Raw genomic sequence first — 27526 nt, 5'->3', positions numbered from 1 at the left:
TCGTCCAGGTTAGGGTTTGGCTGGGGTAGGTCATCATTGTAAATAAGATGTTGTTCTTAACTGACATGCGTAGTTTAATAAAGGTTAAATAAAAGAAGCCGGATACAGAAAAAATTGATTAGGGTGGATCTCATCTCAATCTAAAATGTAAATGAGTAGTTGATAAAAATCCAAGCCAAGTGTTATTTGCTAGTTTTCTTTATTCATTTTAATACAAAAGCATACTCAATACCAAAAATAATTAGATTGTTATTTTGTAAAGAGCAACAGACAGGTACCACACAGCCAGGGAAGTAGACTTTAACACTAGAAATGTGCAGAAGAAATCTCATTAGTTCAAGGTTAGAGAGAAAACAGAAGAATGAAACCACAAACTGACAAACCCTCGTTGAGTTAGACAGCCATCTACACTGAGGTGATAGGGACCATATTTGCACTGTCTTTGCCGCATAGGACCTATTTTTCTCCCCACTAGACGAGAGAGCAAAGACAACCCCGCTCAGTGCATCTATGAAATGTTGGTCAGAACCTTCTATTTTTCTACGTAGTAAATAGACAGCTCGATTGGTGGTTTCTTGTGTGCTGCTTAAGTGATTCGATGTGCTATCTTGGAAAATACACGTTTTTGTATCAAATTGGGGAGAACACGAAATGGATTTGTGTAACTGTCCAAAATAGCAGTATCCTATGTGCCACATCGGTTAAGTGCTGGGAGTCAGTTGAAGAGCTTTAAAATGAGATTAATTCAGTAGGGAGTGACAGACCTCCGGTTTATTTTATCAAAGATGAAGGCAATCTATAATTTTGTCAATATTACCATTTTTCATTTCCAGAGCATTGAAATTACGTATTGCTTCATCTTATGTACACCCCTTGGTTTGTATGTATGGATGTCCTTTAAATTCTGAATGTCTCCAAATGTTGAACATCTAAAGAACAGTCAAATTAGTTTCTCATGCAATTACTTGAATGTATCAAGAGGTATATTACGACGCAATTAGAACAGAATTGCAGCTGAACTCCACCAATTAGTGCCTTTGTGATTAAATCGAAGTTCCATGATTATGATCCATGAAAAGAAAATGTCTCGAGGCAGACAAAAGTATTTTTGATCACTCTAAATGAGTTTATTCTATCAGAAATGGCCAAAATCTCATACAACAGTCTTTTGTAAAGGTTTCAACAAGTTCAATGTTCATCAAGCAGTAGTCTTAGAAGTTTTTCGGGTTCATATCGTCACAATTCCATCAAATACTTTTTTTCTTTCCTCAACGTCCAGTGAATGAGAAGCATATGGAATAGTTACACACTAGCATTGAGATATGCTTGTGAACATCCGTATGGGACAAAATTATTTCACACGAATAAAGCCTTTTCGATTGTTTCTGAAGTACTCTAGAGCACCACCCCATGCCCACTAAGTGTAATGCAAGACAGGACTGACATTCATGGAGGAAGTTGAACCTGAGAAGGAAATGCAGATATACATATTTCAAAAAGGAAACCAATGGTATCCCTATGAAAACATGAGCAAAAAAAATAAATAACAGAACATTTTAAAACGTTTTGAAAAGCATAAATAGGCACAAAATCACACACAAAGTTCTATTGTCCCAGCTTTTTAAGAGCATAATAATCAAGAAATTAATTACAGTAACTGTTCTGTCCCCTCTCTTGGCAACAGCCTTTTACTTACAATGACAGCAGTTTGTGCAGCCACACAAGTGCAGCACATCAAAAGGATCAGTTCCAGCATCGTTTCTATTGCTTTAATCACATACATTTAGACACCGCAACAATTTTTAGAAAGACATTTGCAAAGGAGGGTCGTACACAAGAGCACACAAAACACACCTCGATCAGTCGTCTTCTTTGGTATATTGAAGAAGCCCTTCTCAACCCACTTTTGGTGGTGCTGTGTATGCATTCAGACAGAGACAGCACTGGAAAGTGCACTAAATACTGAAGAGGAAACTTTGTTCATACATCGCCAGCTGTGGCCCGATTTACTTTCAACTTGTTGAATGGGTTTACCAAACAATGGAAACATAAGTTTACTTTTTTGAAACAGACAAACAAGTCTATGGCCATGGTTTAGTCTATTCTATCGAATGATAGGGAATTTCTCATATACTCACTATAAGTTTCTCATATACTCACTTCATATGAGCAGATTTACAACATTGCTGGCCAAGAATGTTACATGAGAATGGAAGTTTGCATTAGCCGTCCCATGGTTTTACTATGGCTTCGTTTACACGGGCAGCCCAATTCTGATATTTTTGCCACTAATTGGTCTTTAGACCAATCAGATCTTTTGCCAATAATTGGACGAAATATCTGAATTTGGCTTCCTGTGTAAACACAGCCATTGCATATAAAAATAAAACATTAGGAAACTTGTGGCTTACCCAACCTAGTCATTATACTACGAAGCTGCAAGTGTCAAAATCATCATGGCCATATCTCTCGGACTACACAAACAAAACATACATGCACATATTCTTTCAAAGTGGAAGAAAAATAGAAGACTGGACACATCTAACTTAATTTTAAGAGACCTATATAGGTCTACTGCTCAAGCCATAGTTGTACGTTTCATATCTATATTTCCATCAACATTGATCAAATCTGTCTAAACCCCATAGACAGTTTTATTTATACATCTTTTCCACTCATATTTTCTATAAAAACAGACATGGCTTAAAGGTAGACTCAGCGAAATGATGTTGCCACGAGCAACACCGCAGATAATGCAATGAGCGAGGCACATGACTTTGCTCCCACAGTATCAGCGCATGTGGACGGGTTCACTTCAAACTGTTCCAGTGTGGTAGGTACGCGACTAAAACAGTGGGTGAGTTTAGCCTTGTGCTTCAACGCTCTTAGTTGTTGCGGAAATTGACCCACTACGCCATTTACTTTGTGCACATACATCATATCACTGACTCTACCTTTAAATTAATGGATAATTGACAGACCTAAAAATGGCGTCTCCCTCGTTTCCATTTTGCTTTTACAAAAAGATACATTTTTACTAAAAAAAGGTGTAACAATCAAAAGATTGATTGAGAGCATACATGCGTCACCGTCTGTTTTGCGGCGATAGAACCAATGGACACAGCAGCAACTCATGATAAAACCATGAAATACAAATAGTTTTTGACTGACCATAGGGGACACTCAAGAGTAAATGGGTGATTGGTGTGGAGGTTTAACAAGACTAAACGCAAGAGAAGGGAGTTTACATTCTGTGGCCCAAAACAGAGAAATCTCTCAATTTTAGTGACTTTAATCTCACCTAGCACACAGTAGAAGAAAAAAATTCCCCTGAGTTTTGGGACAGGGTGTCAGATGTTATTTGAGGCAACATGGGCCCATGGTGAAATTAGAAGCTGTAGTTGCCTCAGTGGCTTTTTCAGGAGTTGGAGGTGTTGGAGGGGTAAAAAGCGGTCCTTGGGTAGGGGGAACAGTTGGTTGATGTGGAGTGGGATGAACAGTGGATAAGGCTCTGGTAATACAATGTCATGGTCGTCCTTGGTCGCCTTCTCTCACACACTTACACAGCAGCAATCAAGTTTACATTCATTCTGCTTCTTTACCAAAGCTCTTGAGGCTGTAGGCTTTCAGATTGAACATGTTAACATGGATTCCATATTCTCCTACGCCTGTATATACTGTAACTCCTGCTCTGTTACTCCTTGAAGTTCCTCTTATAAACTCTATACCTACTGTATACATAGATGTTTCTCCTCGTCTGCCCCTCACCCCTTTTGTTTTCATTGTTGATTTTTAGACAGCTCAGTTCTCAGGTCCACATGTTCATTCAAGAAGATGGCTGTTGCATCACGTCCTCTCCCTTGCAGAAAGTAGTGTGGTGTAGAGGGTGTGACATTAATCAACGTTAACGTCCATGGGTATTTTGTCCTCCAGCTCTAGTGGACTATGCACAGTGAGATCCTCCACGCTCTTCCCTGACTCCTGAAGCTGCTGCCGCCGCTGGACTTCCGCCTTCAGGTTCTCCAAGTCCTTTTGGCTGCAGAGTGAATGGGTTAGGATACCACAGGGGTTAATGTTGAGCGCTGACACGTGTATATTTTTAAGAGGAGATGGAATTCCACAGGGGTCAGTACTGGGTCCTGACAGGTTTCTATTTTCAACTCAAACTGTAAAAATAAGGTGCTACTTCACTTTACCTGAGGGGTATAAAGATGATGCCGTTGATGATATTGAGCTGCTCTAGAACACTGGCCATACTGGGTGCTGTGAACTGGAAAAAGTGGTGGAACCCAACAAAATTACACACTGTACTATGAATCTAACACCCACAATACATTTGAAAGCATAATCTACAGACGCAGGTATGCTATCATCTGGGGACAATACAAGGCCCTTTGATTTTGTCTTACAGATAAAAACCCATATGAAAATATAGCTAGGCCCTAAGCCACGTACCTTGAGTGGCATGATGCTGGCGTTGGAGCCGTTCTTGTAGATCTCGTTCATGGTTCTCTGCAGAGCCACAGCCTGCTGTGTGAGGTACTTCAGGTACTCTGAGCTCTCTTTAGTCTTCTCGTGGGCCTCTCCCACCTGGGATAGAGGGGAAGAAAGTGAGAGAGAGCTTAAAAACTATTATCAATTGTTGGTAATCTAGCACATATTCTTATTTGAGCAAATGTTCTTAAACCACTTCTGATGAGGACGTGTAGAGCTTTGTGTACTGTAGCTGTAACCTGGTTTTTGTAGATAGTGTAGCCCTCCTTTTCCTGCTGGAGCGCAGAGCGGAACTCTGCCTTGCTCTCGTAAACCCTCGCAACCAGATGATGACTGCAGAATAACATTTGATTTGCATTAAATCAACTGAAGATAATACAAACTAGAGTATAGAACAGCAAATCAGTTATAATACCGAAATTGATGTTCAGTCACTCAAGGAATGACTCTCCCTTGTAGTTACCTGAGGGCTACTTTGAGGGAGCGGGGTCCATGGTATTTGGAGTTGATGGCCAAGGCGTTCTCCAAGAACCTCAGAGACAGGTCGTACTCCATTACTCCGTGCAGCACCAGGCCAATGTTACTCTACAGGAGGAGACCCGGGATGACAAGGTGAACAGGTGTAAGGAGAACTGATTTAATAAAAGGTCACAAACACACCTCAAAGGGTTACACAAAAATGGTACATAACTTCAGAGTTAACATGGTGACATATACACCCACAGGATGGTTTCAATCAAAATAAAATAAATGAAATACTGTGGCCCACTCACGTCTAGAAGCGCCATCTCGGGGTGGTCCTCCCCACACACCATCAGCATGAGGTAGCGAGCACGGTACAGCAGCTTCAGGGCAGTGGACAGCTGACCGTTGGCAAAGCAATACAGAGCCAAGTGCATCTGGGGAGAGAAAGCAACCAGAGGCTTTTAGAAACAGTTATCATGGACTGAAAAAAAAAACCTGTCTTCAAAAACCAGTAATTTTCCTGGATACGTACATATTCCTGGATCGTGTTGGGGTGCTCGACGCCCAGTACTCTCTCACTCATCAAGACAGCCTTCTGTTGGTTACTGAGAGCCTGTGGACAGAGAAGACCACAGTCAGGACTGTGTCACTGGAATTGCTGTGGCCATTTGTCGTCATGTGTGAGAGGAATATCAAAATGTGTGTAGAATGTCGAGAGCAGCACACCTCGTGGTGGTCTCCCATGATGTAGTTGAGGCGAGCCAGCAGACGCAGGCAGGCACAGATCTCTACGTGCATGGCCCCGTACACGTTGTTGAACAGGTTCAGAGCCTCGTTGATCAACTCACAGCCCTCCTTCAGGTAACCTGCACATAGAGACCTTGTTGACAAGTCAGGCTTACACAATCGTACAGCGCAACAGAAAGTAATGTGAATGGGTTCAGAGAGGACACTGAATGTTTTTATTTATTTATTTTATTTTTATTTATTTCACCTTTATTTAACCAGGTAGGCAAGTTGAGAACAAGTTCTCATTTACAATTGCGACCTGGCCAAGATAAAGCAAAGCAGTTCGACAACATACAAAAACACAGAGTTACACATGGAGTAAAACAACATACAATCAATGATGCAGTCGAAAAAAATAAGACTATATACAATGTGAGCAAATGATGTGAGATAATGGAGGTAAAGGCAAAAAAAGTCCATGGTGGCAAAGTAAATAAAGTATGGCAAGAAAAACACTGGAATGGTAGATTTGTAGTTTGAAGAAAGTTAAAAGTTAAAATATAAATAATATGGTGCAAAGGAGCAAAATAAATAAAATAAATAAATACAGTAGGGGAAAAGGTAGTAGATTGGGCTCAATTAAAGATGGGCTATGTACAGGTGCAGAGATCTGTGAGCTGCTCTGACAGCTGGTGCTTAAAGCTAGTGAGGGAGATAAGTGTTTCCAGTTTTAGAGATTTTTGTAGTTCGTTCCAGTCATTGGCAGCAATGTAAGTTGCATTGTTGCATGAATATCTGCATGGTTTGTATGGGGAGGAAGGAAACATTTCTCAGCTTTCCTGTGTGTGTTGCATGTGTGAGTAGAATTTAATTGACATATGTCTCTAGCCCTAGGAGGAACCATGCTGACCCCGCCTAGCAGGACTGGTACCAACCTCACCTCGCTGGACCTGTAGCAGGTGTGTGTGAGTTGCATTATAAGTGTGAGTAGTGCTGTATGCTGATCGAGGTCTAGTAGCCTCATGCTAGCCTCACCTTGCTGGACCTTGGCCTGTCCACTCTGGAAGAAGTGAAAGGCATCGGAGGCCTTGGGGTTGACGTGCTTCACCACAGGGAAGATGTTAAGGATGTCCTCCTCTGTGAAGGCAGGCTTGTGGCGACTGTCAAAGTTATACTCCTTTATCAGGATCTAGAAACGGAGGGAGGCAGGAGACACAGGAAGTGTGTTAGAAGGGAGAGGGTTAAAAACATGACATCATTAAAATACATTTTGAATTACAATTTGACCCCTGGCCCCTACTCCCTAGGCATTTCTGTAGATCTGAAGGTATTGGACAGATGTATACAATATGTTGAACATTACACCTAGTCTAAATAGGGATTGATGGCAGTTACCTGGATGCCAGCTTTGATGGAGATTTCTCTGAGCAGGGTGATCTTCTGAAGGCCGTATTTCTCCACTACCTGGTCAGCATTCTCGCTGTAGAAAGATGCATGTTTTTAGGAAAACATACACCAACTTTATCCCAAGCACACTCACCCAGTGCAGGCTGAAGTGGTAGCTTGTTAGCATAATGTGCTAACTTCAAGCCTACTATTGTGCCAACATCAATCCTAATTCCCACCCACCAGTGCAGGGTGAAGTGGTAGTAGCTCTGGGCCTCAGAGACAATGTTCTTCCACAGCTCGCTGGGTGTCAGGCTGGCCCACGCAGTGTTGTCCCCTCCCCCCGGGACGCGGTTACGGCGCTTACGGTTCTTGCGGCGCGACACGAGCTCGTCGGCAGGCAGGTGTGCCACGGCATCGAAGGAGGACAGGAAGCAGTTGAGGAAGTGGCTGACAGCGGCGGAGAGGGCCGACAACTCAACACCCTGGGAGACGGAGTACATAGTCTATTGTTCTCATATTTAATCCATTTCAAAGGGAGACAAATACATTCTATGATAAGCAAGTAGGGGTGACAATTCCGTGGTGCAAAAAAAGAGCAAAGATCTGTGTGATCCTAAGTACATCATAATTCTATAACAATCATTGCTCGAAAAATAGCACTCACCTGGAGGTATGTCTTGAAGATATGTTTCGCACATCTGGTGATTAACTCGCTGATACCTATTCTCTACAGAACAGAAGACATACAAAACTATTTAAGAAAAAGGAAACAAGCTGAATGCAGATTAATCATTATGTATTGTCCTGCAATGTCTTCAGTAGAAACAACAGAACAGTATAGAAGGTTAGCATTATTAACATAATGATATCATTGCCCTTCATTATAATTCTCCTTAGTCAGTCCTCAAGATTGTATGGAGGTCAGGGGTTCAGGCTTACATAGAAGTGCTCCAGCTGTGCCTTGGCTGGGGTCTTGTCCACAAACGCCAGCACGTTGCCTAGGTAACGCACGTTGATGCCCCTCTGGTGCAGCGCCTCGGTCAGCGTGGCTCCATCCATGGGCAGAGCACTGTGGTCCAGACAGTCCTTCACCTGGAGGGAGAGACACAAGTAAAATAAATTCCCACATGCAATGTAAGAAATTAAAAATTACCACACCCCCACACACACAAAATACAAATAACCAAAACAAACACACCAACCCACAAATAGCTAGACAAACACAAAGGCTAGTGATACAGTGATGTAAGCAAATAAACTCTGCAAAAAAAGAAACGTCCCTTTTTCAGGACCCTGTCTTTCAAAGAGAATTCTTAAAAATCCAAATAACTTCATAGATCTTCATTGTAAAGGGTTTAAACACTGTTTCCCATGCTTATTCAATGAACCACAAACAATTAATGAACATGCACCTGTGGAACGGTTGTTAAGACACTAACAGCTTACAGACAGTAGGCAATTAAGGTCACAGTTATGAAAACTTAGGACACTACAGAGGCCTTTCTACTGACTCTGAAAAACACCAAAAGAAAGATGCCCAGGGTCCCTGCTCATCTGCGTGAACATGCCTTAGGCATGCTGCAAGGAGGCATGAGGACTGCAGATGTGGCCAGGGCAATAAATTGCAATGTCCGTACTGTGAGACGCCTAAGACAGCGCTACAAGGAGACGGGACGGACAGCAGATCGTCCTCACAGTGGCAGACCACGTGTAACAACACCTGCACAGGATGGGTACATCTGAACATCACACCTGCGGGACAGGTACAGGATGGCGGCAACAACTCTCCTCAATAGGCTGAGAGAGGCTGGACTGAGGGCTTGTAGGCCTGTTGTAAGGCAGGTCCTCACCAGACATCACCGGCAACAACGTCGCCTATGGGCACAAACCCACCGTCGCTGGACCAGACAGGACTGGCAAAAAGTGCTCTTCACTGACGAGTCGCGGTTTTGTCTCACCAGGGGTGATGGTCGGATTTGCGTTTATCGTAGAAGGAATGAGCATTACACTGAGGCCTGTACTCTGGAGCGGGATCGATTTGGAGGTGGAGGGTCCGTCATGGTCTGGGGTGGTGTGTCACAGCATCATCGGACAGAGCTTGTTGTCATTGCAGGCAATCTCAACGCTGTGTGTTACAGGGAAGACATCGTCCTCCCTCATGTGGTACCCTTCCTGCAGGTTCATCCTTACATGACCCTCCAGCATGACAATGCCACCAGCCATACTGCTCATTCTGTGCATGATTTCCTGCAAGACAGGAATGTCAGTGTTCTGCCATGGCCAGTGAAGAGCCCGGATCTCAATCCCACTGTTGGATTGGAGGGTGAGGGCTAGGGCCATTCCCCCAGAAATGTCCAGGAACTTGCAGGTGTCTTGGTGGAAGAGTGGGGTAACATCTCACAGCAAGAACTGTTAAATCTGGTGCAGTCCATGAGAAGGAGATGCACTGCAGTACTTAATGCAGCTGGTGGCCACACAAGATACTGACTGTTACTTTTGATTTTGACCACCGCTTAGTTCAGGGACACATTATTCCATTTCGGTTAGTCACATGTCTGTGGAACTTGTTCAGTTTATGTCTCAGTTGTTGAATCTTGTTATGTTCATACAAATATTTACACAAGTTAAGTTTGCTGTTAATAAACGCAGTTGACAGTGAGAGAGCGTTTTCTTTTTTTGCTGAGTTTATGTTGTAATATAGTGAAGGTAATGACTGCTTGTGCTTGGTACGATGTTGCTGCCCTGAAACTTACCAGAGATGGGATCTGACAGGACACCAGGAAGGCTCCAGCATCCTTCAACAGCTGCTTCTGTTTCTGAATGTCATCCGCACTGTCCTCAGGGAAACGCACTCCTGGGGGAGAGACATCAGCATTTTGGGTGGGGGGGGGGGGTGCCAGTATAGCATGCAATAGTCTCTTATTAAGCTTTAGTTTCATGAATGTGAAAATAAGGCCATTCTTGTGAAGTGCTTTGGAGGTAACAGCAATCGATACCAAAAAAATATAAACAATTAGTACTGTTCAGCAGAGCCAGCTGCCACACCAAACCTCTCCTAAAAGCACTACGTTTCCCATCATCCACCACCATAAAGTGACAGTTCCTACCTGGAGAGAAGATGTCTGGGTTGAAGCGGATGTCGAAGGAGGTGTTGCTGATGGAACCCACAGCCTTGCAGGCATTGAGGACCACCTCTCGGCTTTTAGGGTCTTGACGGAAACAGGTCAGGGTGGGGTTGGAGAGATCAGGGGAGGAAGAGAGAGAAGTTGAATGAATATCAATATAACAAGTTACCTGGGCAACAACTCAAAACGATATGGTGTAAAAATCACTACTATCATCTTTCGGCCAATGCCTACATGCAAGTCAATTTGAGTTGTAAACCACCACCACATTGTTGCAGATCTTAGTTAAATAACCACAAACCACCTGGTCATTAGAGCTATTGTCAAGCAGGCAGTAGGGCCAGAGACCAACTACAACCATCCCACACACATGCAATGATCACACACAACCAGGAATTCTTTCCCTCTTTCTGGAGTCACAAACCCTTTCATTAATTGTCACACTAGCCAATGAGAAATCAAAAACGGAGAGATCTGTGGTTATTGGATTGCTATATCCCACACTGCTAGTGATTTTACTGGGGTCCATGCTCACTTAGGAGGCTAAGAACTGGACAGGGACAACTAGCCAGGTGGAGAGATGCAACTAAGACACCAGCATTAAGAAGCCTTCTTAGATACCTCCTCTTCATGAAGATGGCAACATACAGATGAAAAACCACACACACACACACACACACCATTCTAAATGCATGTCTATGGTGAAATTAAAAGAGCCCTCTTCTTTAAATGCATTTCTCCACCGACTGGGTTTCCCCAGCCTCTCTCTACCCTGCAACGGTTTGGACGTACCGATACCGGATCCGTCTTCCGTGTCTAAGGACTCAGCCAGCTCTTTCGCCTGGGCTAAGCCCGGGATAATATCCTCAGCCTTACCCTCCAGAGGGCTCTCGCACTCCCCGTTCTGAATCGCTGTGGCAAAGGGCACCAACGGCCCATTGGTGGTCACCGTGGGAACCACATTAACCTCTATAGGGGTTGCCTGGGAGGCATTAGTGGTTGTTGTAGCTGAACTGTCTGTTTCTGTCATTGGCTCTGTCTTGGGGGCTGCTTCTGTGGTGGTGGTTTCTGTTGCTGCTGCCTGAGGGGCATCAGAGGTGGACTCTGTCTGGGCTGCGTCTGAGTTGGCGTCAGTGAGGGTTTCTGTGGAAGTTTCTGAGGACTCGGCCGAGCCATCGGGGGTCTCTGTGGAGGGCAGGGCTGGAACGGCTGCCCCGGGGCTGCTGTTCTCTGTCAGGGTGGCCAGCTTGCTCTCCTTGTTGGCTTTCTGCTGCATCAGCTGGAGCGCTGCCATCTTCATGAAGAGGAGGTATCTGAGGAGTAGAGGGCAGAATCTTTGTTATCCCTGAGGTGGGTAGGACATAGTCAGTTACGTCAGCATTCAAATCTGCACAGACCCAATCATACACTAAAGGGAACATCTGATGACCATCTTGAGGGACATAACCAGTACCCTATCTAAAGCACACAAACCACCAAGGAAGCCCATAAGTAACCACCAAAACACAGGTATGTAAATGTGAAAGGTAGAGTCTCCATGCTATTCCAATGGCACACACACAATTAAAACGCCTCCCTAAAGCGCTCTACGGTACCTGTGCTCAACGAAGGCCTCGATGAGCTCCTGTCGGAGGCAGGCCAGGCGGTGGCGGTGCTGGCGTGGGAAACCCTGTCTCACACTCTCAGGGGAAAGCTCCTCCCCTTCCACAGGCAGGAAGTTCAGGTCGGGGGGGAAGGTCCTCAGAAGGTCCAGGATGTAGTGGCGTCCATCGTTGCCGATTATGCCCTTACACTCAACAGAGGAACACAGCTCCATGGACTCATCCTTCTCATTCAGCACATTGTGTCTCTGGACCTGGGGGTGGGAGAGTCAGTCAGTTTGACAGAGAGAATGTGATAACCACAGTATGGCAGGTTTGTGGCATGGCAGTGATAAACGTTGAATGTCTGTAGGCCGGTGCAGTGACAGAAAAACAGTTCAACAAAAGATATTGAAGTTTGCTTACTTTGTAGTGACAAAAAGTCAATCCCAAACAATTAGCAGACTTACAAATAAAACATGAAACTGGCATTATCATCATGATATTCTCACCTTGAGTGGTCGACTGGTCCTCTCCAGAAGCTCCAGGTACTTCCCATGAGACACCACTGTCTTCCCAAAGTCGATAGACCCGTAGATAACGCTCTGCTCCTGCTCTCTCTCCAGAATGCCAGGGATGATCGACTGGGCCGTGACACGGTAACCCCGATAGTCCACCACCACGGTCCCCAGGGTGTACAGCCCCTCCACGTCTACGGCCCCGTAAGCCCGGACACCGTTGAGGTCGTTGGTGGGAGCAGCGTGCGCGGCAGCGTCCCCGCCCAGCTCGCGGTAGTGGTCACGGACGTCGAAGCCCAGGGAGAAGAAGATGTTGTTCCAGATAAACATCTGCATACGTGTCTCCTCGCCAGGGTTGATGGCCATCACGTTGCCGTCGATCACCGCCATGGAACCGCGAGTGGCAGCAGCCGCAAAGTCACTGTGGACCTGGAGAGAGGAGGAGGGTTAGAGCGTGAACGTGTAAGGATGTAGAGGATGGAAAGCAGCGTAATAGTCTGTGCACACTACAGGATATAGACGGAAACAGAGAAACGGAGCTGAAAGGAGGGCGTTTCAAGAGCAGAATCGATGACCGAAGCTCACTAGCGAAAGCAAATAAGCGGGCCAGAGTGCAGGAGACAGAAGACGGGAAAGGAGTTGAGCTTCAACTACTGCTGTAGGCTGGCTCACCTTGAAGATGGCCCTCTCTCTCAGCAGGCGTTCAGGCAGGTTCTTCCGGGCCAGCTCTCTGGTCGTCTGCAGCTCCTCATTCCAGTCTCGCGTCTGAATAAATAACACAGAGACGCAATGTTACACAAAACCAAAACAGAGTATTATAGGTGTGTGTGTGTACCTGTTCAGGTATGTGTTCCTCGTAGCCTAGGGGCGAGGTGTGTGTACCCGTCCAGGTATGTGTTCCTCGTAGCCTAGGGGCGAGGTGTGTGTACCCGTCCAGGTATGTGTTCCTCGTAGCCTAGGGGCGAGGTGTGTGTACCTGTCCAGGTATGTGTTCCTCGTAGCCTAGGGACGAGGTGTGTGTACCTGTCCAGGTATGTGTTCCTCGTAGCCTAGGGACGAGGTGTGTGTACCTGTCCAGGTATGTGTTCCTCGTAGCCTAGGGACGAGGTGTGTGTACCCGTCCAGGTATGTGTTCCTCGTAGCCTAGGGACGAGGTGTGTGTACCCGTCCAGGTATGTGTTCCTCGTAGCCTAGGGACGAGGTGTGTGTACCCGTCCAGGTATGTGTTCCTCGTAGCCTAGGGGCGAGGTGTGTGTACTTGTCCAGGTATGTGTTCCTCGTAGCCTAGGGGCGAGGTGTGTGTACCCGTCCAGGTATGTGTTCCTCGTAGCCTAGGGGCGAGGTGTGTGTACCTATCCAGGTATGTGTTCCTCGTAGCCTAGGGGCGAGGTGTGTGTACCCATCCAGGTATGTGTTCCTCGTAGCCTAGGGGCGAGGTGTGTGTACCCGTCCAGGTATGTGTTCCTCGTAGCCTAGGGGCGAGGTGTGTGTACCTGTCCAGGTATGTGTTCCTCGTAGCCTAGGGACGAGGTGTGTGTACCCGTCCAGGTATGTGTTCCTCGTAGCCTAGGGGCGAGGTGTGTGTACCTGTCCAGGTATGTGTTCCTCGTAGCCTAGGGGCGAGGTGTGTGTACCTGTCCAGGTATGTGTTCCTCGTAGCCTAGGGACGAGGTGTGTGTACCCGTCCAGGTATGTGTTCCTCGTAGCCTAGGGGCGAGGTGTGTGTACCTGTCCAGGTATGTGTTCCTCGTAGCCTAGGCGTGAGGTGTGTGTACCTGTCCAGGTATGTGTTCCTCGTAGCCTAGGGGCGAGGTGTGTGTACCTGTCCAGGTATGTGTTCCTCGTAGCCTAGGCGTGAGGTGTGTGTACCTGTCCAGGTATGTGTTCCTCGTAGCCCAGACGGGAGGTGTAAGCGTCCTCAGCTCTGACACAGTCCATGGTGTGGTCCACCTGGGGGGCGGTCCAACTGTACACCTGGAAGGGTGTGGCTATCCTCTCAAATGGATGCCGCTGAACCCTGCAGCCAATCAGAAACCAAATTAGCCATGAAAAACAGTGGGAGTATTCCTCAGAAATAATTACCAGAATTATCAAGAAAAACAACCATGTCTGTCTAATATTTTTAGCTCTGAAAAAAAATTAATATTGAACACTACCGTTCAAAAGTTAGAAATGTCTTTGTTTTCCATGAAAACATACATGAAATGCATTGTAAAATGAATAGGAAATATAGTCAAGACGTTGACAAGGTTATAAATAATGATTTTTAATTGAAATAATAACTGTGTTCTTCAATTTGCAGCAATTACAGCCTTGCAGACCTTTGGCATTCTAGTTGTCAAATTGTTGAAGTAATATGAAGAGATTTCACCCCATGCTTCCTGAAGCACCTCCCACAAGTTGGATTGGCTTGATGGGCACTTCTTACGTACCATACGGTCAAGCTGCTCCCACAACAGCTCAATCGGGTTGAGATCCAGTGACTGTGCTGGCCACTCCATTATATAGACAGAATATCAGCTGACTGCTTCTTCCCTAAATAGTTTGGAGCTGTGCTGTGTGTCATTGTCATGTTGTAGGAGGGAATTGGCTCCAATTAAGCGCCATCCACAGGGTATGGCGTTGCAAAATGGAGTGATAGCCTTCCTTCTTCAAGATCCCTTTTACCCTGTACAAATCTCCCACTTTACCACCACCAAAGCACCCCCAGACCATCACATTGCCTTCACCATGTTTGACAGATGGCGTCAAGCACTCTCTCAGCATGTTTTCTGCGTCTCACAAATGTTCTTCTTTGTGATCTGAACACCTCAAACTTAGATTTGTCTGTCCATATCACTTTATCCCCCATTTTTCCCCTGGCCTTCTAGGCAGAGTTCCTCTGTCCAGTGTCTGTGTTCTTTTGCCCATCTTAATCTTTTATTTTTAATGGCCAGTCTGAGATGGCTTTTTCTTTGCAACTCTGCCTAGAAGGCCAGCATCCCGGAGTCACCTCTTCACTGCTGACGTTGAGACTGGTGTTTTGCGGGTGCTATTTATTGAAGCTGCCAGTTGAAGATTTGTGAGGCTTCTGTTTCTCAAACTAGACATTAATGTACTTGTCCTTTTGCTCAGTTGTGCACTGGGGCCTCCCACTCTTTCTATTCTGGTTAGAGCCAGTTTGCTCTGTTCTGTGAAGGGAGCAGTACACAGCGTTGTACGAGATCTTCAGTTTCTTGGCAATTTCTCACATGGAATAGCCTTCATTTCTCAGAACAAGAATAGATTGATGAGTTTCGGAAGAAAGTTATTTGTTTCTGGCCATTTTGAGCCTGTAATCGAACCCACAAATGCTGATGCTCCAGATACTCAACTAGTCGAAAGAAGGCCAGTTTTATTGCTTCTTTAATCAGAACAACAGTTTTCAGCTGTGCCAACATAATTGCAAAAGGGTTTTCTAATGATCAATTAGCCTTTTAAAAGGGTAAACTTGGATTAGCTTACACAACATGCCATTGGAACACAGATGGTTGCTGATAATGTAGATATTCCATTAACAATCAGCCGTTTCCAGCTACAATTGTCATTTACAACATTAACAATGTCTACACTGTATTTCTGATCAATGTTATTTAAATTGAATTTTTTTTGCTTTTCTTTCAAAAACAAGGACATTTCTAAGTGACCCCAAACCTTTGAACGGTAGTGTAAAATTCTGATTACTAATAATTGTATGCTTATCAGTATATTATGTTTCCCCCCATTACACAGAACTAATAAAAAGCACAGTGCATTGTGGTTAGTGTAGACCACTTACCTTTTCTTCTGCAGGGCAGTGAAGTTCTTCTTGAAGGCAGGGCTTATCTGGCTCAGCAGCTCAACCAACGAGTGGCTGAGGAAGCTGGGGTTGGCTGGCTTGGGGTTGAAGGTGTAGGTGGTCGACCTAGAACACAACACCATGGTCATCACTCATTATGGTCAACTTTCGCCCTCGGACAGTTCACTTTTTCACACCATCTAGCCAAACCTAACCATGCTGGCTCTGATAGTTTCCTTTCACACTTTCCAGTACAGTTCCAGCAACTGGTGGATGCGTAATCATCCCAACACAATACAGCTTGGCTTGGCTCAGTAGCATGAAAACAGTATGCGGTAATTCTAATGGGAGACAGGGAAAGCCAGACTCACTGGTTGAGGTAGAAACCACGTGTAGAGGCGGTGATACTGATGTGTCTCTCCTCAACAGTCACCATATACAGGTACATGAGATCACCGTGCATCTTCCTGTTGCCAGGAGGGGGGTTCCAGCCACTCATAGTCAGGACCTTCAGGCACTGCATGGGCTACAGAGAGAGGCGTAATCAGATATGGACATTGGAATGTGACTTATAACTTGTGGATACTGGAAAAGGGCCATTGACTGATTACTTCATCTGCACTTTATGGTGGTAAGGATATAATATGACCCAGCCAGCTGATGTATGCTGGTATCGGTCAGTGCACACTTCACTTTTAACTAATCTTACCCTTTATTCTACAACCATGTTTACTTATTCTAGAAAAAGTGTACTAGTGCCAGGCTTGAGTAAGTCTGGCAAATCATTGTCAGCTATAAAAATAAAATGGCTCCTACAAGCAGATCAAAGGTTGGAGCGGAAGCCATTAACTACAAATGGACAAACTCCTTGAAGAATGTGACATTTTTTGAACTGTCAGACATTAATGTCACAGAGATACAGTGAAGGAAAAAAGTATTTGATCCCCTGCTGATTTTGTACTTTTGCCCACTGACAAAGAAATGATCAGTCTATAATTTTAATGGTAGGATTATTTGAACAGTGAGAGACAAAATAACAACAAAAAAATCCAGAAAAACACATGTCAAAAATGTTATAAATTTATTAGCATTTTAATGAGGGAAATAAGTATTTGACCCCCTCTCAATCAGAAAGATTTTTGGCTCCCAGGTGTCTTTTATACAGGTAACGAGCTGAGATTAGGAGCACACTCTTAAAGGGAGTGCTCCTAATCTCAGTTTGTTACCTGCATAAAAGACACCTGTCCACAGAAGCAATCAATCAGATTCCAAACTCTCCACCATGGCCAAGACCAAAGAGCTCCCCAAGGATGTCAGGGACAAGGTTGTAGACCTACACAAGGCTGGAATGGGCTACAAGACCATCGCCAAGCAGCTTGGTGAGAAGGTGACAACAGTTGGTGAAATTATTCGCAAATGGAAGAAACACAAAAGAACTGTCAATCTCCCTCGGCCTGGGGCTCCATGCAAGATCTCACCTCGTGGAGTTGCAATGATCATGAGAACGGTGAGGAATCAGCCCAGAACTACACGGGAGGATCTTGTCAATGATCTCAAGGCAGCTGGGACCATAGTCATCAAGAAAACAATTGGTAACACACAGTGAAGGACTGAAATCCTGCAGTGCCCGCAAGGTCCCCCTGCTCAAGAAAGCACATTAACATGCACGTCTGAAGTTTGCCAATTAACATCTGAATGATTCATAGGACAACTTGGTGAATGTGTTGTGGTCAGATGAGACCAAAATGGAGCTCTTTGGCATCAACTCAACTCGCCGTGTTTGGAGGAGGAGGAATGCTGCCTATGACCCCAAGAATACCATCCCCACCGTCAAAGATACAGGTGGAAACATGCTTTGGGGGTGTTTTTCTGCTAAGGGGACAGGACAACTTCACCGCATCAAAGGGACGATGGACGGGGCCATGTACCGTCAAATCTTGGGTGAGAACCTCCTTCCCTCAGCCAGGGCATTGAAAATGGGTCGTGGATGGGTATTCCAGCATGACAATGACCCAAAACACACGGCCAAGGCAACAAAGGAGTGGCTCAAGAAGAAGCACATTAAGGTCCTGGAGTGGCCTAGCCAGTCTCCAGACCTTAATCCCATAGAAAATCTGTGGAGGGAGCTGAAGGTTCGAGTTGCCAAACGTCAGCCTCGAAACCTTAATGACTTGGAGAAGATCTGCAAAGAGGAATGGGACAAAATCCCTCCTGAGATGTGTGCAAACCTGGTGGCCAACTACAAGAAACATCTGACCTCTGATTGCCAGCAAGGGTTTTGCCAGCAAGTACTAAGTCATGTTTTGCAGAGGGGTCAAATACTTATTTCCCACATTAAAATGCAAATCAATTTATAACATTTTTGACATGGGTTTTTCTGGATTTTTTTGTTGTTATTCTGTCTCTCACTGTTCAAATAAACCTACCATTAAAATTATAGACTGATCATTTCTTTGTCAGTGGGCAAACGTACAAAATCAGCAGGGGATCAAATACTTTTTTCCCTCACTGTAAACATTAATCGATGTAAATGAAAAGGCATTAGAATGATAATGATTAGCTTGCTGACAACACAAGGTGTGTGGGTTTTGATTCCTGCACGGGCCACAAATATGAAATATGTGTCACTACGAACTGTATGTCTCTTTGGATAAAAGTGTTTGCTAAAAATCACCATAATTACCGTCATTATTACCTTCCAGTCCTTGTTCTGTGGCTGGAGAGGCAGCAGGGGGCGCTCTTTACTGCCAGGCAGGATGTGTTCTGGAGGGGTACAGTCTATCTGCTCCAGCTCACTGCCCTTCTTCTTCCGCTTACCACTGTCTGCAGAGGAGACGATTAGGTCACAGGTCAGACTAACGCATCTTGACAAAAGATGTTTTATAGCCTGCTGCCGAGGACACATACATACACATTAATATGTAGTACAAAGGTGGCTGGATACCTCAGAATATTGACTGAAATATCACTCACCCCAATTCTCACTGACAGACCCACCCAAACACACACGCAAATAAACAAATGGGTACGCAAACACACACACACCTCCCAGGTCCCCGTCGGTGAAGACGCTGAGGAAGGAGAGGGAGTTGCAGTCCACGCCGTTGTAGGCATCAGACGGGTCCAGACCTTTCAGCAGGTCTCTGATGTGACGCACGTGGATACGGGCCTCGCGCACTGTGTAGGGCTCTGGGGAGAGACAGAGAGGATAGCCATTTCATTATTATTGATGCAATCTAGGGACAGTCTACAGCAGGCCTGGGCAACTTCAGTCCTCGGGCCCTGATTGGTGTCACACTTTTGCCCCAGCTAACACACCTGACTCCAATAACCAACTAATCATGATCTTCAGTTAAAAATGCAATTAGTTTAAAATCAGGTGTGTTTGCTAGGGATGGGGGAAAGTGACACCAATCAGGCCCCCGAGGACTGGACTTGCCGAGGCCTGGTCTACAGTCGAGGAGACACTAGGAAGGGAACTAGGAGTAGATCTTACACCTAAACAATCCTTAGGCTTTAAGATCAATAACGTTTAGGACTAGGGGTTGATTTTAGAACATACCCAAAACACCAAGTCCTACCTTCCACTACTTTGAGCAGGGAGCCCTCCTGCAGGCCCTCGATGGATTTCAGCTCAGCAAAGTTATCCAGCACGTTGCCGTCCAGCTGCAGGGAGAAACAGGTACGATGGCAGGTGTCCTCACGGTCCATCAACACCTGGTGGATCTCCTGCACCATCTCCTGGGGTGAAACCTGCGGGAGCGGGCGGGTTTAACATCTTATAGCAATAGAGACTGACAGTGTATGGTCGTACAGCTAGTCACAATTTGGTCCCTACTTGTACACCTTGTCCCTAACCCTTCAATGTTTGCAGATCTGAAGCCTCTGGATAGGTATAAACAGCATGCTGGTGGAGCTTCCACTATATTGCTTACACCTTACAGATCTGTAGACGTCAAAGGATTAGGCGGGTCAAGGGGTAGTGAGCAAATTGGGACCGGCAGTTGGGCAGTCTAAGTATGTACTGTACCTGGAGGTCAAAAGGCTCCGTCCCGGGTGCCTGGATCTTCACAGTGAAACCTGTATCCTGAATCACAATCACTTCCTGTTCGTTAGAATCCTCCCCACCATCTGTGTCACCAGCCCCATCCTGCTTGGACTCCTCCTCCGAAAGATCGTGGGCCCCACCCCCATTCATCACCGCCGTGTCTACACTGTGCCCTGTGATTGAACAGAAGGAGACGTTCAACATAGCTTGTTATCTGATTGGACAGATGGGTAGAGAGGGCGTTGCCACGGCAGAGTGACACATATCCAAATTAATAAGGATAATAAGCCTACAGTTAGCAAACAAAGTAGTGCATGTTGTCAGATTAGATTACTCCGGAAGGGCATTGTCTACAGTGCCAAGTTGGCGACTTATAGGATCCAAGGAGAACAATAGGATCCAATTAGCACAGAAAACAAGATCTCCAGCTTTTGCCATGTGGGGCAGAGGTATACAGGTTACCATGGTCTGCTTCTCTCAACCATCACTCAGATTATTGTACAGAACACAAAAGCTAGTGGTTTGCCTGGTGCCTTTGGCCTTCTCCACATAGGGCACCAGACTCCCAAGGTCCACAACAAGGAACTTTACTATAAAGTGTGAAAGGAAAATAGAGCCACCCAGACAAGTCCTCCCCTCATCCTTGTGTATGTATCCATCTCAACCTCCTTAGGGACCTCACTGGCACAAGGCATTGTAACTGTGGAGTGGTGTTTCCCCATTTACCAGTTTTATTTTTAACTAGGCAAGTCAGTTAAGAACAAATTCTTATTTACAATGACGGCCTACCAAAAGGCCTCCTGCGGGGACGAGGGCTAGGATTTAAAATAAAAAGACAAAATATAGGACAAAATATAGGACAAAAAACATACATCACGACAAGAGAGAACACAACACTACATAAAGAGAGACCTAAGACAACAACATAGCAAGGCAGCAACACAACATGGCAGCAACACCACATGGCAGCAGGACAACATGGTACAAACATTATTGGGCACAGACAACAGCACAAAGGGCAAGAAGGTGCTGTTGTTAAACATTTATCATAAAAAAGTAGCCAAAATAATATTGTCAAACACATTTGAATGGTGTGGGTTGGGTTGGCAAGAGGAAAGGCTACATACATAAATATCAGCTAGTGGGGCCTGCAGTGTGGAAGGGCTGTTTTCTCTCCCAGACAACTGCAACCAGCGCACCATGTTCAACGTCAAGGGTAACGCAGTGTCAGGGATAACACGTAGAGGGGTTGGTTGGGGGGAGGGTAAACAGCTGGCGTGGCGGTAGGGGGAAATCTACAGTAAAAGAGAGCAGGCGAGAGAAATTTTGGGAAAAAAAATAGAGGGGGAGGGAATGAGGGAGCGAGAAAGAAAGAGACTTGTCACGCTCTGAATACCAAACACAACAGCCTTGGCCAATAACTGGTCAACGCTACGAGAGAAGACGGACTTCTAAAAGAGAGCAAGGAGAATAGACTTGAACATACAATAGGAGCCAAGGGATAATGTTTCTGGAGGTCAGAAGGGAGGTGAAGGAAGGGATCAACTGTTTTTTTTAGGAACAGGTTCAGTGACCTGTGTCTCCAGTGACCTGTGTCTCCAGTGACCTGTGTCTCCAGTGACCTGTGTCTCCAGTGACCTGTGTCTCCAGTGACCTGTGTCTCCAGTGACCTGTGTCTCCAGTGACCTGTGTCTCCAGTGACCTGTGTCTCCAGTGACCTGTGTCTCCAGTGACCTGTGTCTCCAGTGACCTGTGTCTCCAGTGACCTGTGTCTCCAGTGACCTGTGTCTCCAGTGACTGCTCCTCCTGCCTTGTTGCAGAAGCAGACAGATTTGATAAGGTTACATCAGTTACTCTGTCTCTCCCCTTGGGTGTCCTACTTCTGGTCTGATCCAAGTCACTCTTCATCGCTCCATTCATTCTTCCATCAATGCCCCAGCTATTGCATTTTCTTAGTGGTCACAAACACACAGTGGGAATCCTTTCGGTCATTCAAGGCCCTCTGCTTTATTCAAGATTCAGTTTTCAGCTCAGTTTGACTGTTTTTGTAACTTGTAATTTAATGAAAATGTAAACAGTTTTAGTTTCTCAAGTAGAATTGAGAAGGTAGTGGAAACGCCTGCAAATAATAGTGTATATGAATGCTGGCTGCCAATGACATCCAATCTGCACTGAGAAGGCAAGAGTACAAAAGAGCCAGTACCAAGAGTACAAAGTGCTTTACAGCATTATGAAAGCTGAAGCAATCATGTAGCCTAATAATTGCAAAACAGACCCACTTGGCCCTACAGCAGCAGAACAGAGCACGGGGGGTGATAGGGTAGGTAGGGAATGGGGTCCAATATTACGCAACCTTCTGCATTACTCAACTTTTAGCCAAACTAAACTTGCTGAGGTTCAGCCTTCATGTCACTGTGTGTAGTGGAGACAGGAGAGATTCATGTTGTTGGTCACAATTCACATATGAAGAGGGCAGCAACAAATTACCATTATCACTACAACCTTTTGCCAAAGAGCCAAACCCTTCAGAGCTGCAGTCTAATAGGGCATGAAGATACGGAAGGAAGGGAAATCAAAATCTGCAAACTACTCCCGTACTTCTGTCATACTGGCATGCATAATCTGGCCTAGGCTTTGCCTACTTCAATTAGAAATATTTATCTTAAAAGGGTGTAACAACCACAAGACCAACCTTAACCAGAAGAAATGGAAGAATTTTTTTGATTATTACACAAGAAAGCAGCTCTAATCCTCCTTAACATGTAAATCATTGAGAGGTGTGGGGAGGGGGCAGAAGACCTCCAGTCTGACCAGCGTTCAGTTAAACCAATTGGACAAAAACCCAGAGTTAGGTCCCTGATAGCATGGGAAGGAAGACGAAAGAGATTAATCAGGCAAATAATAGAAAGGAGCGGGCTACAAGAGATCAACAATAATTTAATAATTTCCTCGAGATGTGAATGTCTTGATCACTACTGACGTTCTTGTTCAATCAAAATTGCGAAAGACCACTAGGCAAACTAATCCAGAAAGCAAGCCACTAGTCTCCAAGCTGCCCTGTCTGTTGTAAGCTGTTATATCTCTGCTCAAGGTTTACCACAGACTGACCGTGTTTCTTGCTTCGACTAAAGATGAATTTATTCACCATCCACTTGACAGGGCGGGCCTACAGACCATGGGCTCAGGGCAACAAGAAATAAAACAGAGAACATTGGGGGGGGGGGGGGGGGGGGCAGAGCAAGACCTTTTTTTACAAAGCCCAACATAGATTTATTACACCACAAGATGGCAAACATTATTTTGATACATTGATAGAGCAGGGAGGGAAAAGCTTTCCTGAAGAGTCATGCATACATCTTTGCAGGGAGGTCTCAACCAGTCAAATGACTCCTCTGTCTGAAGCATGTTGATGTGTTTTAGAATGGGTTGTTATATGTGACCTCAGACCTGAGGGGTATACTACAAAGCAGGATCAAGGATTTAGCCAGCTAACCTTCCTAAATATTCTGATATAACTTTGTATTTTTGAGAAAAATAAGCAAAAAATAAGAGAAAAAATGTTTTTATGAACAAGCAAATCAACAGTCATTTTGGGTTGCTTATCAAAGTTAGCTGGCTAACTCATTTTATCCTGTTTTGTAGTATACCTCTCTGTGTTGTGATTATGAAAGCCTGAGGTTAGTAAAACGTTACAAGAGATGACATGGGGCTAGAAGGGAGGGTGTACAGAGTCTGGACAGTGACATGAAGACTATAAAGATCACCTCTTGACCCTTGAGGAGCATTTAAGCCTCTTTGGTTACAATCACTAACAGACCCTCTCAACCCCCATCAGTCTGCCGCAATACTGTCAGTACTGCAGGATACACAGCTCAGTGTCTTGGTAGTTATCCAACAGGCTCTAATTAGGCCTAAGGCATTTATCCAGTCCAGCGGGCTTCTCTTAAATGAGAGGTGAGTTGCATTAGAAAGCTCATCAAGGAGGTGATAGTATCTTGAAGTGTTGATAAGAATAGGAAAGTGGTTTAGGGGTAAATAATGACTTTGTTGGTAATGATAATTTCTTACCTATGGAGTTGTGAATTAATCTTGTCAGTAGCTGTCAAACGTTGTCAACAGACAAAAGCTCTATGATGAACAAACACTTTGTCCATCAATATGAACTTATATTCACTTGAAGAAAGCATGATGGCAGATGTGCTGCACATACAAGGCTCTAGTCTAGGTGTAGGCTAGCCAATTAAAAAGATGCTTCATCGTCCAACAAATACTGATTTGTACATAAATGTGTTGTCTATGTCTCAAAATAATTATCTGCATAAACAAACGCAAATAATTGATAATGAGACCTATCCAAAGTTTGACAACTGAACTAACTATACTGTGTGTAAAGTTATAGTCGTGCCAACACAGGTGTCTATGCATGCAACTCAAGGTCCTGTCAAATGTGACTGAAAGCTGTGGCATTATCTAAGGTTGTGTAATTTCAACAGTGGCCTTACATTCAGTGGCGGTTCTAGACCATTTCAACTGGGGGGGCCAAGCTGGGGCCAGTTGTTCTGTTAGAGGGGCCAGTTACATCAGATGTTATTGTTGTCATATTGTTTTCTTCACTGCATTACAGGCATTAGCAGGCAAAAGACCATGTTCATAATCATTAGTGTTCCGCGTTGCCACTGTCTAATAACAGATGTAAAAAAGAAGGATAACCAAAATTAGTTATGTAAAAATTATTTCATACTCCACATTTAGGGGGGCCAAAATTGTTGTCACAGGGGCACTGTCCCCCCAGAACCGCCCCTGCTTACATTCACCAAACCTATACCAGTAGTACGTCATGTGACTGTCTCGACCATCAATACTTTAAATGATGCGAGCGATCGGTGGCGAACAATGAATATCGGTTTGTTTAAACGACACTTACCGGCTATATGACTCAGAATGTCTCAAGTACAACCTTCTCTCACGGTGCATGCACCATTACTATTCTCAACGGGCCAGCTTCCGCTTCCCAGTCGAGGAACAGCCAACCTCTGGTTCTGAACGGGAGGGAGGCCGGGGAGGTATCACGCCAACTAACGGGGACATTGGTGATCTGGTCACTTCGATATTACTAGGTCACAACAATAGCATGCATTTGGTGGACTAAGTGAAACAAATACGTTTCCATTAATAGAAAACGGCGTGTGAAATTACTTCACATCGATTAGAACCCCTCTGTTCTCTTAATGTGCAGTTCCACTGAAGGTGACCTTCAGTCCATTCGTTCTTGCATGCAGGTACAGAACAGCTGTGGTCCCATGTGTGTCGGGACGTGAGGTGCTCGCACTACACTGTTAAGATACTGGATACACCTATGACTTTCTATAATCACATTTATATCAACCATTTTTCTACAACAAGCCAACATCGCCGCGTTGCTACTAGCTAGCCAAGCCTACTAGCTAGCCAAGCTAACTATTTCTAAGCTAGCTAACTTTAACTAGCTGCATCAAGTCAGCCACAGAACAAGGGCTGTGTCTTTGTTTGACATACAGCTAGTGAGCTAACTAGCTAGCCGAACAGCTTATCTGGCTACAATATTCTCATTATCTAAATACTTAAGAGTTATTTGATTGTTAGTCAAACCCTCGTGATATAGCCTGAGCTAACCACTTAGCGACATGCTAACGTTAGTTTAGCCAACACAACTAACGTTAGCTAGTTCAACAGCTCAAACAAGCTTAAAATGGCTGGTGTAGCAAGCTGTCATTGTTGAATTCAGAATTGACTCATCTTGGTTATAGAGAACTGTTTCGAATGCTGAGGCCCATTGCTGCATTTCCAGCTAGTTAGCAGACTAATCAACTCAGTGACAGATGAGATGACTAAGTTACTTTGAATGAAATCTGCATATGTGCAGTTAGCTAGCTAACATAACTATGTGCACACTTTCATAGCTTACAACCGATGCCGCTGCTAGGCTAGCTAACGTTAGTTACCCAGCATTCCGATACAGCTTTAACATTTCGCAGGATAGTCTCTATCAAACTTGATAACTACGTAACGTTAGCTAGTTGCTTACCACAAGGGTCCTTGTGTGGTCCCTTGGAGGTCTCTTTGCGGTCTGGCGTCTCTCCTACAAGATCAACTGTGTTAACATTACAGTTGGGTACTGACGCCGGGATGTCATCTGTCTTGCTCACCATTATTTGGCAGCTAGTTAGTCAAAGGTGGCAACAAAAATCCGTTGTTCAAAATTGCTATGTGAATCTGCTAAATACTCCTTATTTAGCTAACAGGCTAGCCAGCTACATGCAGAGGGTACGATCTTACAAAAACAAGTCTACAGCGGAAGGACAGTCAACGCTGAACATGGCAATCACACGTGGTTTCTCCTCCTCCTGACCTCTTTGCGTTCTTCCCCACCCCCCAAAACACAGATAGAAGAATGAGACAGACATTTCACTGGATGTATAAATGTGAAGCATCCGGTTGGCGTTTTTACTCACTACCAAATATGGTAGGGAGAGGAAGCCTACTGGTGGGCAGTGGGGAAAATGTAAAGAGATGGATTTTGGCCCACATTTTGCAAATTTTCTCATCAATTAAACATTGGATCTCAATAAAGTTTTCTGTTCCCAAAACTAGAATATGCTATGAACAGTATAGACTATGTTTTGTAAAAAAATACTTTTTAGAAGGAGTGCAAAGGTAAATTGAGTTATTGCACGCGCGCACACAGAGTAGTTGTTCCCTAATGGAAATATGCAGATGTATACTAGAATGCTTGGCTCTGCCCACCACCTTTCTTGTTCTGTTCACTATGATTAAATTGTTCCCAATGGAAACAATAAGCTGTGGTCTATCTTGGTTTAATTATAAAAAATATTTGGCCTAAACGTCTGGCTACGGGAAGCGCAGTGTGCCAAATAACTTTTACAACTTTTTTTATGAACAGTTGCATCTAGGATCACAAAATTGTGTATTTATTTTGGACAGGTGATTTGTGCCCATATGGCATACTGGTATTACAAAATGTAGAATATTTGTATAACATCATTCTTTGGTTATTATGGCTATAGGGGTGTGAAAAAATTCTGCACTCAATGATGAACCAGGGATATAGGACTGAATAGGTTGACCTTTACCCATATTGGCCTACACTTCCGATGATGTTGTTGTCGATGTTTATAAACTGGGTGGTTCTAGCCGTGAATGCTGATTGGCTGACAGCCATGGTATGTCAGACCGTATACCATGGGTATGACAAACATTTTTACTGCTCTAATTACGTTGGTAACCAGTTCATAATAGCAATAAGGCACCTCGGGGGTTTGTGATATATGGCCAATATACCATGGCTAAGGGCTGTATTCCAGGCACTCCGCGTTGCATCGCGC

The 27526-nt window shown here is 44.7% G+C and overlaps 1 protein-coding gene and 1 long non-coding RNA gene across 5 annotated transcripts; both read right to left on the bottom strand.

The window, feature by feature from the left end:
* Window positions 1-182: 182 nt before the first annotated feature.
* On the bottom strand, window positions 183-26549 carry LOC115206282 (clustered mitochondria protein homolog). Of its 4 annotated transcripts, XM_029773056.1 has the most exons (28): window positions 26209-26286; window positions 21272-21439; window positions 20127-20317; window positions 19678-19849; window positions 19142-19285; window positions 18780-18919; window positions 16468-16622; window positions 16097-16222; window positions 14170-14317; window positions 12973-13065; window positions 12295-12729; window positions 11798-12057; window positions 10995-11515; window positions 10185-10286; window positions 9831-9931; window positions 8017-8169; window positions 7742-7804; window positions 7318-7559; window positions 7084-7168; window positions 6724-6877; window positions 5686-5825; window positions 5492-5572; window positions 5268-5393; window positions 4958-5079; window positions 4734-4827; window positions 4456-4590; window positions 4197-4270; window positions 183-4036 (listed from the first exon to the last, which is right to left on the bottom strand). In XM_029773056.1, exons 3-28 carry the CDS (start codon window positions 20292-20294, stop codon window positions 3895-3897), a joined length of 4176 nt encoding a protein of 1391 aa, XP_029628916.1. In that variant the 5' UTR covers window positions 20295-20317; window positions 21272-21439; window positions 26209-26286; the 3' UTR covers window positions 183-3894. The 4 variants fall into 4 exon arrangements, with proteins under 4 accessions (XP_029628916.1, XP_029628913.1, XP_029628914.1 ...); XM_029773053.1 differs by lacking the exon at window positions 21272-21439 and having other exon boundaries at window positions 26209-26549; XM_029773054.1 differs by lacking the exon at window positions 21272-21439 and having other exon boundaries at window positions 18792-18919; window positions 26209-26549.
* Window positions 21469-23345, bottom strand: LOC115206283 (uncharacterized). Its single transcript, XR_003880769.1, has 2 exons — window positions 21751-23345; window positions 21469-21718 (listed from the first exon to the last, which is right to left on the bottom strand). It is a non-coding gene; the product is annotated as an uncharacterized LOC115206283 (long non-coding RNA).
* Window positions 26550-27526: the final 977 nt, after the last annotated feature.

This window comes from Salmo trutta, chromosome 13 (genome assembly GCF_901001165.1).
Source record: "Salmo trutta chromosome 13, fSalTru1.1, whole genome shotgun sequence".
Classification (NCBI taxonomy): domain Eukaryota; kingdom Metazoa; phylum Chordata; class Actinopteri; order Salmoniformes; family Salmonidae; genus Salmo; species Salmo trutta.
This window is presented reverse-complemented; position numbering and strand designations above follow the sequence as displayed.

What these genes read in the sequence shown, in the direction of transcription:
- LOC115206282 (XM_029773053.1), bottom strand. Translation starts at nt 26,332, where the DNA reads ATGGTGAGCAAGACAGATGACATCCCGGCGTCAGTACCCAACTGTAAT. An exon ending in CGGAGCCTTTTGACCTCCAG is followed by an intron (nt 19,850 to 20,126) that starts GTACAGTACATA and finishes CCGCTCCCGCAG; the next exon opens with GTTTCACCCCAGGAGATGGT. An exon ending in AGGAACACATACCTGGACAG is followed by an intron (nt 13,066 to 14,169) that starts GTACACACACCT and finishes TTATTTATTCAG; the next exon opens with ACGCGAGACTGGAATGAGGA.